Genomic DNA, 17,949 nt, shown 5'->3' on the forward strand with positions numbered 1-17,949 from the left:
TTGGATTGGGCACAAACATTAAGAAATGAAGTAAATATTATGAATGCTCATGTGATAAAAAACAAATTAGGTAGACAATACTTATTGTACACCCATTATAAATAAGAATTTGTGGAAAAAGTTAGGTGTTAATGGTAAATATAAAATATGTATAGGGGCAAAATGGGTATTTGGTGTGTGAATACACCAAAAAGCGTGACGCAACTTCCAAAAAAAGGAAAATGGTGCTAAGGAAAAAAAAATAAAAATAAACTGAGAATGTATATTTTGTGATTTGTTGATGTGCTAAGTTTATTGTCTTTTCTATGGAATTAAAACGAGTATGCTCTGACTTTGTTTACCCTTGTTATATTCAGGTATTTCAATGTAAATAATGCGGCCTGCGACTAGTTTTATCATCCTGATTTTGTCTCTTCATCGCCATAGCGAAGTTGCTGCAACAGATCTCAAGGAGAATATTCATGCAGGAGAGCCATTTACTTGTCCCCTTCATTTGTGCTTTGTTTGTATAGACAACCAGTGGATAAAACTGGTCATAACTTGCAGATGGCTGTGTGTAGGCGTTTTCCAAAAGCATACCACCAAAAAATTTACCAGGGTAATTTTTAAGCTAAATAAATTTCGTTATTTTTAAGAGTTTACCTTCTCTTGAATGTTCTATTATGTTATCAGGGAGATTGCTTTTGAAAGAAATTGAGGGCAACTTCCCAAGGGTCTATATGCTGACCGTATTTTGATATACTGGTTGTAAGTTGAACTATATTTCACACTCCTAATATCGAGTATGATCCAAGTCCGAGTAACATAGGTTATCGATCTGTCAGCCGCCAACTAATAATTTTTGTTTCAATCTTGTTAACCAGAGAGCATGAGATTGACGAAACCATATCAACTTTCCCAGTGATGAGTTGGAGAGAGACAGTGTTCCAGACATATCTGGAGGGTGAAAGTCGGAGAGTTGCAGGAAACATGGAGAAACATTGATGGTTTAAGAGAATGAACAAACTGCGTCGAACTGTTCTAACGTCAGATATTTGCATCTATTATAAGAATTTGTAGTATTTTTTTTTACACCAATTAAAATAAGACGAGGGGAAATCGACTAAGGTGGTTGGCCATGTAAGACGGAAGCCAAATGATGTGCCAGTTTGAAGGTTTGAAGAGTACCAAACAGATGGAATTGTGAAGGTAGGGGAAGACCAAAGCAAATAAGGAAGAAGGTGATTGGGAGTGATATAAGTTTATTGAAGATTGAGGAAAATATGACGTTAAATAGGGGAATAGAGGGAGATAATATACGTCGACGATTCAACCTAACTTTTTCCGATAAAAATCTAATGATACCTATCTATATATTTAGCAATTATTAATTCTCTATAATTAAATTAGTTAATGTCCTTATTGATAATTTTATACAATCAAACAGCTATTATATATCAGCTATTTATCAAACACTTTTACATAACAAGCTAATACAATCTGCTAGTCAAACAAGCTAATACCAAAACTGCTAATACAATCTGCTACAGCTAATAGATAACCGCTATTTACCAAACATGACCAACAATTTAACAATAGAAACCGCAATTGATGGAAGATCAGAAACTTGGTAGTAGTGGGGACCGCAATTGATGTAGGCTAGGGGTGTGCAAAAATTGGTCCGGACCGAAAAAATGAACCGGAGTGTACCGACCCAGACCGGACCGGACCGAAGGCAGTCGGTCCGGTCTTCGGGTCGAGAAATATCAATTTTCGGTCGTCGGTCCGGTCTAAAACCCGATTTTGGACCAGATCGATTTTTCCTTTAATAAAATATAATATAACCTATTTAAAAATTTAATCCTCTCCTTATGTTGTAAATATCACTATATTGTGATATATTTTATTTTAGCTTTCAAGAAAGGCCTTAAACAAATAGTTTTATATGTATATTTATTCATCATCATTTTTATAATAAATAAATAATATATAGAAATTGGTCTACAAGCGGTCCAAATCGATCCGGTCCGGGATTTGAACCGATTTTTTCGGTCCGGTCCGAGTTCGGTCCAAGCATAATCGGTCCGGTCTTCGGGTCTTGAATTATCATAATTTCGGTTTTTGCCCGTCTGGGTCGGTACGGTCCGATTCGAATTTGGACCAATGAACACCCTTAGATGTAGCTACATCGCTCAATAGAGCTACAACATCATGTTGCATTGGACGTGAAGCTACCTACTCTAATTATATCAATATTACAAGCATGTGTTTAAGAGGCACCAATACTGTTGCTCTTATTTGTCCATGTTATTGCACTATTCATACTTTTTTTTTTTAGGGAATCTACAAATTTTATACCTAAAATAAATTCTTTCTAAAATTTACTGTCATAAAATTTTTTGGTACCAATTACAATGACATAGTTTTGGTAGGAAAAAGTTGGATTACTATATAGAAAAGAAAAAGGTTAATAACTTAATATAGTACTCGTCAGTCGTCAGTCGTCAGTCGTCAGTCGTCAGTCGTCAAAGAGGTTGTTATCATCGCAATCCAAGTTTTATAAAAAAAAAAAATTAAAAAAAAAAAATCGAACTCCAAACCGCATATGGTCGCAGCTTCATCGCCTTCTTTCTCTTAAAAGTTAAAACCCTCCAAGAAAACCACCATTCACCTCCTCTAGTCGGCTGCGCCTCTGCCAACCACCTCCCCCTTCTCCGCTGCTGCTATTTTCGGTACTTATCTATTTTCTATCGATTTTTCTTTTTAATTTATTGATTCATAAATGTAATTTTCTGATAGGCTAGGTTTCAAATTGTTAAATATTGTATGTTGGGTTTGTTTTGGTGTTTTTTCATAATCCTACTTGAAATTCGTATTATCCTTTTTGATATGCTATGATTCTCGTTAGATTGCCTAGGATTACTGATTCTCATAAAAGTTGAGATTAAAAGATCAATTTCTTTAAAGAATAATAATTGAGTTTCTTGTCACTGAAAGACCATATTGTTTCTGCATGGAATTTGATTATTAGATAAATTGAAGGAAAGAAGGGTCTGGTTGACTGTCAAATGATTGCTGATTTTTTTTTGTGTGTGTGTGTATCAGTAAGATTTGCGAAGAAAAGACATAAAGATGGCAACTTCTGATGATGAGGTTGAGGACTTGCCGGAGTCTGTGACTAATTACTACTTTGTTGATGATGGTGAGGAACCCATTTCATTTTCTGTTCTGCCTATCAACTGGAATCCAAGTGAGACCATGCAGTGTAAGGGAAGACAGATATACTTGCGTGGGAATGCTGATGGTGGGCTGGATAAAATTTATAAGCTTGTTAGAGCTTGGAATTTCGATATCTCTGGAGTAAAACCGGAAATATCTGTTCTTTCTAAGGATAACAACTGGATTAAGCTTCTAAAGCCAAGACAAAGCTTTGAGGAAAAATTCATTGGTAAGGTGTTGATAACAGTGAACTTCCTTAGCCTAGTGAAAAAACATCCACAATGGCATGGGAAGCATGTTTGGAAAACGTTGTCGGAGACTTTCAGGTATTTATTGGTAAACCTGACATTCCCCTTCTCCTGTCTTTGTAGAGTTTAGTTCTGAGTTCTGACCCTCTCTTTTGGGATTTGTAGGTTGTATGAGAACACCCCTTCTTCAAAACACCTTATAATGACATTGATTGAGCAAGCTGTGAATCATGATGAATCTTTAAAGAAATCGAAGGTATGCTGGTCTTATCTTCTGTAGACTGTAGCAACCTTAATGATAATAGAACCAGTTGATTCTCGGGTTAAATAAATATCATATATTTGCTTGAATGGTATTGAGATATTAGAATATTTCTCATCTGTTGGACTGATAGGTTACTTTTACATTCTTTGCCATTTACCTTGTTATCTTTGTCTTTTTATAGGGTGATGGCTCATTGTGCTTACAATTTTTTTCCTTTTTTATGTCCATTTTCTATGCATTACAAAAAAGGTACGAAGTATATTTTTGGGTTAAAACTTGAATCAGAAGAGATGCTCATTGATGTAAGTTCCTCGAATGATGTGAAAACCATGCAGACATGCAGTACCTTTTTTGTAATTGACGAAAGCTGTTGAAAGAATAAGATAAACACTTGTTATTTTGTCGAACTTCGTAATTTGTGTGGTTTTCCTTTAGTTCATGGGAACATAACCATCTGGAAAGTATGATCTATCAATCTGGATTATAATGTAGTTTTTAGATGATGTGCAATGAGTGTTAATCCTTAGAATCACGTGTCATTCCCGAGTAGGAACAACAGACACAATGATAGTAACTAATAATCTGACTAAAAGCCATAATCCAAGCAACGTTTTGAAAGGCATTGCAGTACTAGTAATGAGAAGGGGTTGTTGCAAGCTGTGCCGATGAGGTTTAGTTGGGAAGGGGAGTTTATAATAGGGAAGGGGGGTGATGGAATGGTTGCGGGGCTGAGGCAGAAGGAAGCATGGTGTAAACTAAGTTTTGGAGGCCGGCGATACGAGATATCCCGAGCTATAAAGGTGTTTTTAAAAACGGCGAGATCTCGGCCCGTTCTACCGAACGAAACCAATTTTGTCCCCATTAAGCGTTATTAGTCTCATATCTACCCCGTTTTCAGCTGAATTGCCCATGTTTTCAACAAAAATATAGGGAAAAAGGAAAGAAATGGAGAAACTCCACCGAATAGAGTAGAGAACTGCATTTTCATATCTAAAACAAGAGAGGAGAGAGAAGGTGTGAAAATTATTTAATTATGTCACGTGTACGATTTAAGGGAGGAGGACTAGGGTAGGTAGTGAGTGGGGCTGACACGGGGCTTTTTTTTCAAATTTCAAATTCCTACACGACACTGTCCGCGACTAACGCATCATTTCCGTTACCGAAACTCGGCGATCGATACCACTTTTTTTTATCTATGGAAGGAAGTGAAGAAAGGGAGGGCGGTGGTGGAGCAAAGTTGTCAAGGAAGAGGGATGGACAAGGGAGTGTCAAATGTGTCATTGGTGCCTACGATCACTCTTGATAGGACAAGAGAGTGGGAAGGGGTCAAAGAAAGTTGGGAGAATCTGGTGGATGTGGATTTGACTGTGACCGCGACTGGAGGAGATTTAACTTTTATAGATTAAGGAAATGAAGCAAGGAATAGAAGATATAGGAAGTTTTCACTTTGGATGAAGAATTTAGGATTTTAGTTTCTGAAGAAAAATGGATGATGAATTAATCACGTGGGGGGTGGCTGGCTGATGAGTGATGGATAAAGGGAAAGGAAGAGTTACTGTGGGCATAGGAGGGAGCAATCGGGTGTTTGAAAGAAGGAAGGGTTGCATACGGTGGCCGGAGGGGATGGGGGGAAAGAGAGTATGATGGTGGTTTTAATGTAGTGAGTAGAGGGAAGAAATCATTCATCTTAAAGATGGATGTGGTTAATTCCTTGCAGAAGCTACGTGAAAGAGTGTAGAAAATTTGAGAGAACAAGGAAACAAAGTCGAAGAAAAAATGCATATCCTGGAAATTTATAACCAAACAAATAAATTGATTCCTTTCAATACCCATCTGAGTGAATTAATATCCACTCGAGTCAGTTACTTTATCTTGCTATGTAGTTTTTCTTAAAAGGTTTAAAAGGTGTCACCATCTTTTAGTTTTTAGCCCTTTATCTTTAACTCAAAATTTACTTTTATCGTAAACTGAAGAAATCTTAAAGTTGCTGATTACCAGAAGTTCATAACTATACAGTGGATTAGTTAAATTATTCCAATTTCAAATTTTGTTGGGATGTTTGAACATGGTCAGTTGCTGGCCAAATTTCTTAATATAGTATTGGGTGTCTCTTATCTATCTATTATCAGAAGTTCATAACTATAAAGTGGATTAGTGAAATTATTCCAATTTCAAATTTTGTTGGGATGTTTGAACATGGTCAGTTGCTGGCCAAATTTCTTAATATAGTATTGGGTGTCTCTTATCTATCTATTTTGATATTTTGTTACTCTTTAAGTTGACTATTGATTTAATTTGGTTAAATTGTAGATTTGATGTTCTCCATGTATTTGCTATTTTCTGTAATATTTTTCTCTGTTCCCTTCCTTCATACTCATAGTCCGCTACCTAATTGTAATTTCAACTACTATCGATATATGACTTGTGAAAAATTTACTTTGATTATGCTTTGCAATGTTCCCCTGTTTGTGTTGTCTGTTCTTTCATTTCCCAACATTTGTGATAAAATATTTTGGTTCTAGTTTACATTTATTGTTATAAATTGTACATCATGTATTATTTGATTTAATGACAAAGAGGTGCCTCTGGACAGTTCTTAATGACAGTTCTTGAGAGAAAATCACAAAAGAAGCATAAAGCTGACGAGGTTTGTTAAAACTCTTGGTATCTTGTACTTTTTTGTTATGTATTTTTTCATTCTACTGAACTTATAGCTTATATGGGCCTTTTGTTGGTTGCACAGGATATTTTAGTTAAAGGGAAAAGTGAGTTTGTGGTTAGTGATGATGATTGTTCATCAGATGATCTTGAGGATGATTCTGGCGATGAGGAAGATGGTTCTGGTGATGAAAATAGTTTAGCTGATGAGGAAGATGATGAAGATGAGCCTTTTGATTCAGTTTGTTCCATTTGTGATGAAGGAGGTCCTCTATTATGGTATGTGCATGCTCTTGTATTTCATTGATCATCGGCGAATCAAATATTAGAAAGGAGAGGTTCAGTGATTTGAGGATGGGTTCTGGTGGTTTATGCAATTAGTGAATGAGAACGTTAAGAATTAGTAGCATAATTCAATCCCTCAGAATGATAAGAACCTTGAATCGCAAAATATGTTTTATCAGTGCTTACTTAGTATGTTAGCAATCAACCAACACATCCAAGTGGCTTGCATGATCATAGAAGAAGCAAGCAACATATGCTATGCAATTCATGGTTTGAGTTGTTACTGCAATGAATTGTGTTAAATCTCTAAAGTTTGTGATACTTCCGCTTGGTAATCTTTTGAGTCACTGCCTATGAATTGGACAAGTTCAACATGATCCGTCTGTAGTAGTTCGCTTTGTTATGTCTATGGTTGAATTTAGGTTCTGTTTGTTTCTATGCAGTTGTGAAGGAAGTTGCATGAGATCCTTTCATGCTACTCTAAGAGCTGGTAAACCGTCTAACTGCCGTTCTCTTGGTTTTACTGAGAAGGAAGTGGAGGTATGTTTCTTTCCACCTATCTTTGTAGTCGAAAGAACTGGGAGTTCCTGTTTTCTGAAATTATTTTCCATGTTCCGTCTTTGCATAAAACTTGATGTGTTATGTTCCTTCGCAGGCTATGCCTTACTTCAAATGTAAAAATTGCCAATATAAGCTACATCAATGCTTCTCTTGTGGGCTGTTAGGCTCATCTGACAAACAGACTGGTGCCAAGGTATAAATCCTTCCCTCTTTCCCTCTCTAATCAGGAGGATGCATATGCTGCAACTTCTTTTTTTAACTGAATGTGCATATTTTTTAAATTTAATTTTCAAGCTACAAATATTTTTTGGTTAGCAAGTACCCCTTTTTTTTGTTTATAACCTTATTTGCTCATTTTATCCCCCTATCTTCAACTGGTCCATGAATTGTCATAGGCATACTTTTTCATGCTTTTGTGACATTGGATTTACTGATGCATTTACAACGAAAAGGCTACTCTAGTCATCAAGAAGTAGAAAAAACTGGAAAGGTAGTGAACACTCAACTAAGCTGTTTTTATATTCCTTTATGCTGAAAACTTGGACTTTGTTGGATGTGACAGGTTCAGTTTTCTTTAGTTTCAAAAAACATCGTATCTACACTAGTCTGGTCTGAATGCAATGGTCACTCTAGAATTTGGATGCCAGTTGGTCTTCTGTTTTTCTTTTACTAATATTTTTTTCTGTAACTTTAGAAACTTGTTGACACGGCATTTTTTTTTCTGAGATTGGGCCGTATGGGTAATCAAGTACATGTTGTGGTACATTTATCCACTGTATCAGTGTATCTAGTTTTGAGATATGCAGTGCTACGGAAAAACTAAATTGATCTTGTAAGAGATCTGCGACAGACCTAATACTGATGTCACTGTCAGTAAGAATTCTCCTGATGTGCGGCACTTTAAAATGTGTCCTTAACTTCTTAAATGCTATTTTTTTAAAGGTATTTCAATGCATTAATGCAACCTGTGGGTACTTCTATCACCCCCATTGTGTTGCAAAACGGCTTCACGGGAATGATGATGCAGCTACAGAAGTGGAGGAGAAGATTCGTGCTGGAGAGTCATTTACTTGCCCCCTTCATACTTGCTTTGTTTGTAAACAAGCGGAAGATAAGACTGATCCTAAACTGCAGATGGCTGTTTGTAGACGTTGTCCAAAGGCATACCACAGAAAATGTTTACCCAGGTAACATGGATTTTAAAAATTATGGTCCTCTGTTTATAAGTGTTGATCTTCTATTTAGTCACTTGGTTTTTATGTTACCAATTACCAGGAAGATAGCTTTTGAAGAAGATGAAGATGCAGGCGTTGAACAACGGGCTTGGGAAGGTCTATTGGTGGACCGCATCTTAATCTATTGCTTGTGAGTGAAATTATATTTATGTTGCCAAGCATGTATGTTTTGGATTATCTCTTTTTAAACACAATGTTAAATAATATTGCAAATAACAACTTAGTACTTTTTCTAATTTTCTTTCTCAGGAAGCATCAGATTTTGGATGATTTAGGGACTCCTTCCAGAGACCATATCAAATTTGGTGATGATGACAAAGTTGCACTGAGAAAGAAAGTGTCATCTTTGAGGGCACCTTCTCTGGCATCACCTGCCTTAGAGTCGAAGAAAAAGACTGTTGAAGACAGTGTTCTAGATAAAAAGGATGATAGAAGAGTTACTAAACTGCAAAAAAGTAACTCATCCACGAAGTGGCTGTCTGAAAAGAAGCCTGCTTTGTCAAATATTGATGGATCTTTTAGGGGTGAAGAGCGCAAGTGTTTAAAGCCTTGTCAGACTGAGAAACTTGGTGAAATTGAAACAAAAACTGCAGTGAAAAAATTTGTGCCGAAATTAGGTTCTGATTCAGAAAGAAGGTAAAATAATATATAGTGGAATCTCTGGATTTGGTTTCTCTATATGTCTTTATGTATCTGTTTTGTAGTGAGGAATTTTAAGTTCTATAACCGGGAGCTAAGCAAACAAGTTTTTGGCACCACGATTTGATGTTTGGTTTTGCAACGCAGGATACTCGATTTGATGAACGAAGCTTCTTCTATAATTACATTGGATGATATTATTGCGAAACACGAGAAAATAATTTCTAGCCGCCTATATAAGCAAAAAATGGATCCCTGTAAGGTTATTACACTAGGGAAAGTGGAGAAATCCTGTGAGGTATTTCTTGATGTTGTAAGGTTGATTATTAATGATATTGTTCTTCCCCGTCAAAAAAAAAAGATGGATTATGTCATTGGCTGCTGACACTTTATATTTCTTCCTTTATTGTATGTAGGCTGTTTGTGCAGCTAATAAGAAACTGGAAAGCAGTACCGAAGATGCAAAAGATGCAAAAGCTGCAAAAGGTATTTGTGAGCCACAGATTTTGAGCCAGTTGGTTAAGTGGAAGGTATTTTCTATATGTTGCTGTATTAAGCAATACTTTTCTACTATGTTCTTTGATTTCTTAGTTTATGAGGTTTTTTAGAGCTGTTATGTATTTTTCAATGTCGTTCAGTGCAGCCAAAAGTCCACGAGTATAGAGTGGGTGTTGCCTTTTTAAGTTGGTTGTGGTAATTGAAAGTAGTTTCGTACAGTACAGAATCGCTTCACACTTAACAGCGCTTTTCAATTTTGTTATTGGTTCTCAAATGTCAATATAGTTTATAGGTTTAAATAGCTTTTCCTACATTCTTGCTCCTAAATGCCTATATTAATAGGAAAGTGGAGAACCCCCTGGCCTATTGTGGCCAGCTATTCCTTTTTATGGAATGAGTAATAAAGAAATAAGTGGAAGTATTTATTTCTAGGTACCAAAAAGCTGGTCGACAGAATCTCTCTTTCTCTCTCTACATGTACTCCTTAATATCTGTGCCTCCCCCCCCCCCCCCTTGTTGCAAGTATTATGGAACAAAGTAAGTATTTGGGAAGGTTAAACTAATTGCATGCTGAATGTCAAAGTGTTTAGGAAATTTCTATCCGGATTCATGTTGTATCAGGAAAAACAAAGTTCTTCTAGAAGATGAGAAGACTTCAACAAAGTTATACTTCCTCCGTTTGGAAATACTCGCAAGTTGGTCACTTTCACGCATTTCAATGCACAATTTTATCGTTAATATCTTAAATGCTCTTCAATCACAAATTATAAAAAGTTGATATTTTGAAAATACACATTGGGACGAATCTAACAAGATCTCGTTGACTATGTTTTAACAATAGTCAAAGTAGAATATGCGAATAGTAGGGATGTCAATGGGGCGGGACGGATGCTGATGAAGGTCCGTTCATCCTCATCCCATCCCCACCTAAAATTTTCATCCCCATCCCCACCCCATCACCCATGGCGGGTACAAAACTCATCCCCGTCCCCGCCCCAACGGGTATAAACTAAAATCCATCCCCGCCCCACCACCCAACTGAGTATCCATCCCCTTCTTATACCCGCCCCATACCCTCGCCGATACCCGCCTAATTTTTCTTTTTAGCAAACATTTGTCATATATACGGAGTAATGAAATTTAACTTTAGAAAAAAATACCTTATGACTAAAGTAACATATATAATCGCAAAAAATACCCGTCATAACAAAAAAATCCAAATAAAAAATTTTAAAAACTCACCTAAATTCATATTATCACCTGGACATGCAAATAAATCAACACTCACCCCATCACACATGGCGGGTATGAAGCGGGCGGATGGGGATGGGGCGGGTTCAACCCAAAATCCACACCCACCCCATCAGCCATGGCGGGTACGATTTTTATACCCATCCCCACCCCATCACCCGCCAAACCTACCTCCATCCCTGCCTACTTGGGGCGGATGCGGGGCGGGTCTCCCACAAAACCCGCCCCACTGACATCCGTAGCGAATAGTGTAAAAGGTCCAAACGTTGCGAGTATTTCCAGACGGAGGATTGTATATGTTTGTTGATTAAAACTGCGTGATGGTTTTGCTTTAACGATAATTTAGTTGGTCAAATATTTCCAGCTGCTCTGCTGTCTGAATAAATTCTGAGACTGATTGTGTGTTGCACCCTTCTTGTTTGCAGAGCAAGCTCAGAGTTTACCTTGCTCCTTTCTTAATTGGTATGCGCTATACATCTTTTGGTCGTCATTTTACCAAGCCTGAGAAGCTTCAGGAGGTAAGCTATCATCAAAGATGATATAGCCTGATGATTGAGATGAGTTTTGTTTCAGATCGTAATTCTACTGCTTGATTAAGATGAGTTTATTTCATTGCATGATTTTTTTTATTATCATAGTGGAGGAGAATTTATGTTTTAACACCACTACCGTACATTAGCCCTACCATGACATCCAGTTTTTTTATGCTCCTGATGAAATGCACAAATGGTCTTAGTCCAGGATGAATTGAGTTGTTTTCAGTCGCGCATTTAAATCTTTCCTATCCTGTTTTCATGACGTTATTGGAAGAATGTTGAAGCTTTGTGTTGGATAGATTATCTTACTCTTGGAATTGAATATCTGTGGTGCAATTCATGCTTTCTGTAATTCATAGTGAACTCTTAAAGTGTTAGCTGAAAACATCATTTCTTGATGCAGATTGCCGATGCACTTCATTGGTACGTCAAAGATGATGACACGGTATGAGTTACTGTTGCTATGATGATGTCGGTTTCATATATATTGTTGTATACTATTATCTTCTTTGTTTATTATTACCAGCTTATGGTTTGGTATGGGTGAGTGAAGATAAATTCTTCTCTTCTAACTGTATTTGTAGTCTGCAGCATTTACATGTTTGAGCTAGTTGTTGCGCATACTTGGGTTGCACTGTTGCTATGAGTTGTAGCCCTTGTTGGTATTGTGTGTTTTAGGCTTCCAGCTACTACTTGAATCTCTCCATGTAGTTCTTCCTCAAATCACCTAATGCTTTGTTTTATGACAAAAAATGAACAGATAGTTGATTTCTGCTGCGGAGCTAATGATTTCAGCTTGTTTATGAAAGAAAAGCTTGAAAAGAGGGGGAGAAAATGCAATTACAAAAATTATGATCTTTTCAGACCAAAGGTATAGCATATAAGTATTCTTATTGCGTTTTTTTTTTCCTGGGGTATCTACACCTGTACCACTTTAATAGGGTTCTGTATCAAAAAATGAACAAACAACTAAGAATTCAAATAGCTGGTCCTTTTCAAATGAAACACAGGCTCATGGACTGGCCCGACTGCCTGACCATATTTTCTGTTTTCGAACCTACATACTCTCTCCATCTTCCTATTTGAGCTGCAGGTCTGGTTTGACCAGGTTTTGCTCATACAAGGCTGGGGATGTACATTTCAAAGTTGATATTTTGACATGTATGACGGAGTTAGCACGAGTGTAGTGTTGGTAAGACCGAAGAATTCCCTATTACGATTGGAGTGCATCAAGGTTCCGCACTTAGCCCGTTTCTTTTTGCTATAGTCATGGATGATGAAACAAAAGGAGTGGAAAGTAAGTTGGAGTTATGGAGACAAACTTTGGAATCTCGGGGTTTTAGGCTGAGTAGAAACAAGACGGAATATATGGAGTGTAAGTTTAGTGGAGTCCAAGATAGAGAGACAGGGGCGATTACCTTGGATGAGAAAATTGTCCAAGGCTTTGAAATGTTCCGTTATTTAGGATCTATTATCCAAAAGGATGGAGAATTGGATGACGACGTGGCCCATAGAATCAAAGCAGGTTGGTTGAAGTGGAAAGGTGCCTCGGGGTTTCTATGTGATTCAGGCTTGCCCCAAAGATTGAAGGAAAATTTTTACCGCACGGCAATTCGACCGGCTTTGTTATACGGCACGGAATGCTGGCAGTGAAACATTGTCACGTGCACAAGATGAATGTGGTGGAGATGCGCATGTTACGTTTAATGTGTGGGCATTCAAGAAAGGATCGTTTGAGGAATGAGATTATTAGGAAAAAAGTAGGGGTTGCACCGATTGAGTTTAAGATGATGGAAAATCGTTTAAGATGGTTTGGATATGTAAGCAGAAGATCAAGTGATGTCCGGTTGGGAGAATAGAAGGGTGGCAAAGTGATAGAATTGCAAGGGGTAGGGGAAGACCTAAGAAAACTTGGAGGAAGGTGATTGAGCACGATATGAGTTTTCTTGGGATTGAGGAAGATATGGCGTTGGATAGGATAGAGTGGAGGGAGAGAATATACATTGATGACTTCATTTGACTTATACAGCTTCAATGATTCTGTTTCTCTCTATTTTATTTATTTATTTATTTATTTTTATTTTTTTTCAAATTTTTTTTATTTTTCACGCTATTTTAAAATGTACTTATTTTACTTATTCATTTATTTTAAACTTTACTTATTTTTTATTATCTCTTACAATATTTCTTCTATAATATATATACTTCCTCCGTTCCGGAAATATCGCACCATTTGTTTTTTACACTATTCACACGACGATTTTGGCCATTTATTGTGATTCGTACGTAAGGAAATTTTAGTCATGTGTGGTCATGTTAGATTCATATCGATATATATTTTCTAAATATTAATTTTTTATAATTTTTACATGCACACGATTTGAGATATTAAGAGTCAAAGTAGTGCTTAAATGAGTAAAAGTCAACCATGGTGCGATATTTCCGGAACGGAGGAAGTATATATATATATATATATATATATATATATATATATATATATATATATATATATATATATATATATATATATATATATATATACATTTTTCTCTTATCTTAATTTCATTAATTCCACTTTCTCTTCCTTGTTTTTTCTTTTTTATTTCCTACCCCTTTCTGGTTTGATTGGTGACAATGACGATCTCCTACGACGATTCATGTTAGCCGACCCAAATTATTTTGGGACTAAGGCTTTGTTGTTGTTGTTGTTGTCTTAGCGTACAACCTTGTTGTGCCCACTAGCCCTCTCCTTTCACCCTCTGTTCCCTCTTGCAGTCTCTCCTCTTTTGTTGTAGATCCCTAGGCCTTGGACACTTCATTGCCGGTGGATCTTTAATGTCTTTTGTTCTTAATCAGGCTGTTAAATTTTTCTTCAGAATTGATATATTTTAGCTGGCCCTGTTTTCTTATTCCTTCATATTAAGGTGATTCTGATGAATTCTTGTGCAGAAAGATTTCTGCTTTGAGACAAGGAATTGGATGGATGTTCAACCTAATGAATTGCCGACTGGGTCAAAGTTGGTAAGATATATCCACATATTGTCATTTATAAAATGTGGTTTGAAATTTTGGGCCAATAATTAATTGGTAACATTCTTCTCCTGTTTTGTTGTTAATGCTGGTTCAGATCATGGGGCTAAATCCTCCTTTTGGAGTTAAAGCAAGCTTGGCAAACCAGTTCATTAATAAGGCCCTTCAATTTAAGCCAAAGCTCATTATTCTTATTGTTCCCCCTGAAACCGAAAGGTATCTTCTTTTTCTGTTCTTTTTTTCCTTTCTTATTTTGCCTTATTCCTGCTTGACATTATTATGTATTTAGGTTGGATAAAAAGAAAATTCCTTATGATTTGGTATGGGAGGATAAAGTTAAACTTTCAGGAAAGGTAAACTGAAACTTTGTGTGAATTGTTCGATTTATTTACTTGCTTCTTGTTGCATATCTGCTTTAATGCTTTCTTTCCCTGCAGTCATTTTATCTTCCCGGGTCTGTTAATACAAGTGACAAACAAATGGATGACTGGAACGTTGTGCCACCAGTCCTTTATCTTTGGAGTCGCCAAGACTGGACTTCTAAGCATCTGGATATAGCCAAGACGCATCATCGTCATCTGCTTGAAGGACAGAGAGAGTGAGTTGCAGAAATCCCACTCTGATCCATTTTCATTATCTGCTATTCCTACTTAGATTTGTTTGTTTTATGGATGTCAAATATCGTGAACGGCCTAGTTCGGTCTATGCTTACGGGGGCATAGGTTAGTTTTGTAAGGTACGAGCTTTGGGCAGCACGCTGGTCAAGTTTTATAGAGTATAATTGATGAACTTAGGATGCTCCACATCTTATTCCTTTAACCTAACTACTTGGCTTTTAGTTTCCTTTTCACTCTTACCTTGCGGCTGTTCAGTAAAGTGACAGGAATTACTTCTGGTGATCCACATTATTTACAAACAGTGTATTACAATTAATTATTGTTAGCGTTTATTTACTTGCTCTTGAGTCGGGCCTTCTAGCTCAGAAGATAGCCCACCCATCACAACAGCCCAAGAGGCTTGAGAGTGGGATAAGGGTAAGGGAAACGCATCCACATAGTGTTCCTAATGTCTGGGATAAGGAGCAAGTCTTACAACGATACATTATATGGCCATGATTACAACACGGCCAGGTGCAAATGTGCAATTTTGTGCAATGAAGTGATTCATTACGCTTGGTCCTGGATTCTGTTGTCCACTGCAGCGGACAACAGTTGTTGTCGCCTTGTATGGGAATTGGGGACAAGGGTATATATGCTCTTTCTATAAGGGGATGGTACACGTGGTGGCAGCTATCCTTTTCTATGCTTGCATGGTTCTATAAGTCGTATAGTGCCTGGGAACTTTTGCAGCTGTCCATTCCGTAGCCGCGAAGCTATATGGCCGTTGAACGGGATTAAATGGAACAGAATCTGGGTGGGGTGGGAGTTGTGTAAAGTGGAAACACTTGTTTTTTCTACACTTCAGACCTTAATTCCGTGCAATTTTTTGTTTAACATTTCTTCTATGTTGCACAAAAGAGTGCTTAGGAAGGCTTGGGCAAGGCATTTTGGTGAGGTGCAAAATGGTGCACCGGTTTCATTGATTTATGTCTGCAACCTGTGTTAAACACCAATAAGTGTTCACTCACTACCAGTCGCAAGCCTGTATGAGTTTGGAAGGTTGCGGCAGTCAGGTGACAGCCAGCGTAGAATATTCCACATCCATAATCATGGACCAAGAGTTGTGCTTCTTTCTAGGCTTTAGAAATTCCGCTTTTTTAGTACATCTTTAGGATTTTTTTTTAATCCCATATTTAGAGATAGAAACTTATTTTTGCTGATCAGATATGGTTTTTACTTTTTAGTAAATGAGGTCTTAGCCATGGAATTCAGCTGGCTTGGGTGCTTAGTCATAATTAAAATACTCCCTCTATTCCAAGAGTGTGATGACATTTTAGAAATGCAGAGAAGTATCCTGAAATCTGAATAGGATAAGCTAAGAAGATGTTAGATAATTATTTTACCTATTATGTGACGTTTTTTTTGTTTTGTTGGTTTGGTAGGAACAACCCCCAAAACAGGCTTGATCGTGATTCGTCATTTAAGAAGCGTGGTCAGAGTTCAAAAGCAATGGAGATAGACGACAATGCTTCTCCACCACAAACTCATCCAACAGAAGATCTGAAGGAAAGAGCAGTTGATGTTGAGAAGCAATCTGCACCCAAGGATGATCGTCCAAGTATAGACAAGCAGGTAAAAGCTACCCCACAGAGTAACAGAAGTAAGAAGAGGAATGAAAAGAAAAAGAGGCAGCGTGAAATGGTACGAGGGGGGCCTGTTGAGTCCTCTCATGACTACAAACGGAGACATTTGTCTCCACATGAACCTCGGCCTCGGGCCTATGAAGTGGCCCGACACTCCCCTCACCCTCACCCTCACGTTGCAACGAGGGATTATCCAGCGTCTCCTCCACCTAAATTTGAATCTGCCCATGATGAAGAGAGACGATTCTCTGTGGAGCGCATGACTAGGTATCATTCTCCCCCCTCAAATGTGGAGATTGGAAGTGTGAATTATGTGAATCCTCATCATCACCATCCACAAGATGACATTTATCCAAGTGAAAGAGAGAGATATCAGCATCCCACTTTTGGGAACACGAGATCAAGATCAAGATCACAACCTCACGCTTATGAAATCAACGAACCACCTTACATTGAAACTGTTCCAGCATATCCAGGACCATCAACATATAGGACTGAAACATCAGGTTACACTGGTAGAGTGGATCATGTTATGTCAGGCTCAGCTATTGATAAATATAATTTTGGATTGAATGCAACAAACGTAACTCCGAGGATGGGTGGTGCTGGTTATGGTCATGGTCATGGTCCTGGGCCTGATATGGGTCCCAGGCCCGATGTTGTTCCTGACTTCTACCCTCATCATCATCATCCCCCACCCCCGAGACCTGAATATTCAATGGGGTTTGCACCAGGTCCCGCCAATCCTTACTATTCTTCTCACACTTCTTCGGGAGGCTGGATTCATGATTAAACCGAGGTTTGCTGCTTTTCCTAACTTCTGTTCAGGGATTTTGCTTTTGCTGGGGAGGACTACGATGGTATTGTCCTGGATCAAGGTTAACCATAACAGATCTTGTAATTTTATTAGAAGTCATTTTAGATGTTACCAATAATAATGTAATGCGACTGAAATTTGGTTGTCTTTGTTATTGCTAGTGTTATCAGGATTTCTTTGTCTAGTTCTATTTTTCTTAATGAAAGGGTAGTTTCTCCATCTCATCTATGGATCATGCTTTTTTTTTATATTGGTCCTATTTGGCAACTAGCGGTTAGCGGTAGCGGATTGTATTAGCAGTTTTGGCTAGTTTATTGTATAAGCTGGTTGTGTAAAGGTGTTTGGTAAATAGCTGATAAATAATGGTTGTTTGATTGTGTAAAATTACAAATAAGGACATTGATTTGACTTATTTAATTACTAGTCTTATATGCACGCATCGCGTGCAAGTATAAGAAACAGATTTGTATTATTAACCTGAAATAA

At 37.5% G+C, this 17,949-nt stretch overlaps 1 protein-coding gene across 1 annotated transcript; it reads left to right on the top strand.

Annotated features, from left to right (window-relative positions):
• The first annotated feature begins 2,511 nt into the window (after positions 1–2,511).
• LOC110789301 (protein ENHANCED DOWNY MILDEW 2) lies at positions 2,512–17,682 on the top strand. The gene is made up of 20 exons (XM_021993949.2): positions 2,512–2,711; positions 3,085–3,524; positions 3,612–3,702; positions 6,305–6,358; positions 6,455–6,648; positions 7,098–7,194; positions 7,310–7,408; positions 8,158–8,402; positions 8,491–8,580; positions 8,700–9,086; positions 9,237–9,387; positions 9,506–9,619; positions 11,264–11,356; positions 11,778–11,819; positions 12,135–12,245; positions 14,324–14,395; positions 14,502–14,620; positions 14,694–14,757; positions 14,842–15,002; positions 16,446–17,682. Exons 2-20 carry the CDS (start codon positions 3,112–3,114, stop codon positions 17,437–17,439), a joined length of 3,591 nt encoding a protein of 1,196 aa, XP_021849641.2. The 5' UTR covers positions 2,512–2,711; positions 3,085–3,111; the 3' UTR covers positions 17,440–17,682.
• The last annotated feature ends 267 nt before the right edge of the window (positions 17,683–17,949 follow it).

Source organism: Spinacia oleracea, chromosome 4, assembly GCF_020520425.1.
Source record: "Spinacia oleracea cultivar Varoflay chromosome 4, BTI_SOV_V1, whole genome shotgun sequence".
Classification (NCBI taxonomy): Eukaryota; Viridiplantae; Streptophyta; class Magnoliopsida; order Caryophyllales; family Amaranthaceae; genus Spinacia; species Spinacia oleracea.

Bases quoted from the DNA above. Each gene is read 5' to 3' on its own strand.
- LOC110789301 (XM_021993949.2), top strand. From the start codon at position 3,112: ATGGCAACTTCTGATGATGAGGTTGAGGACTTGCCGGAGTCTGTGACT. The intron at 8,581-8,699 runs GTGAGTGAAATT...TTTCTTTCTCAG, and splicing joins CGCATCTTAATCTATTGCTT to GAAGCATCAGATTTTGGATG. The intron at 9,620-11,263 runs GTATTTTCTATA...TCTTGTTTGCAG, and splicing joins GCCAGTTGGTTAAGTGGAAG to AGCAAGCTCAGAGTTTACCT.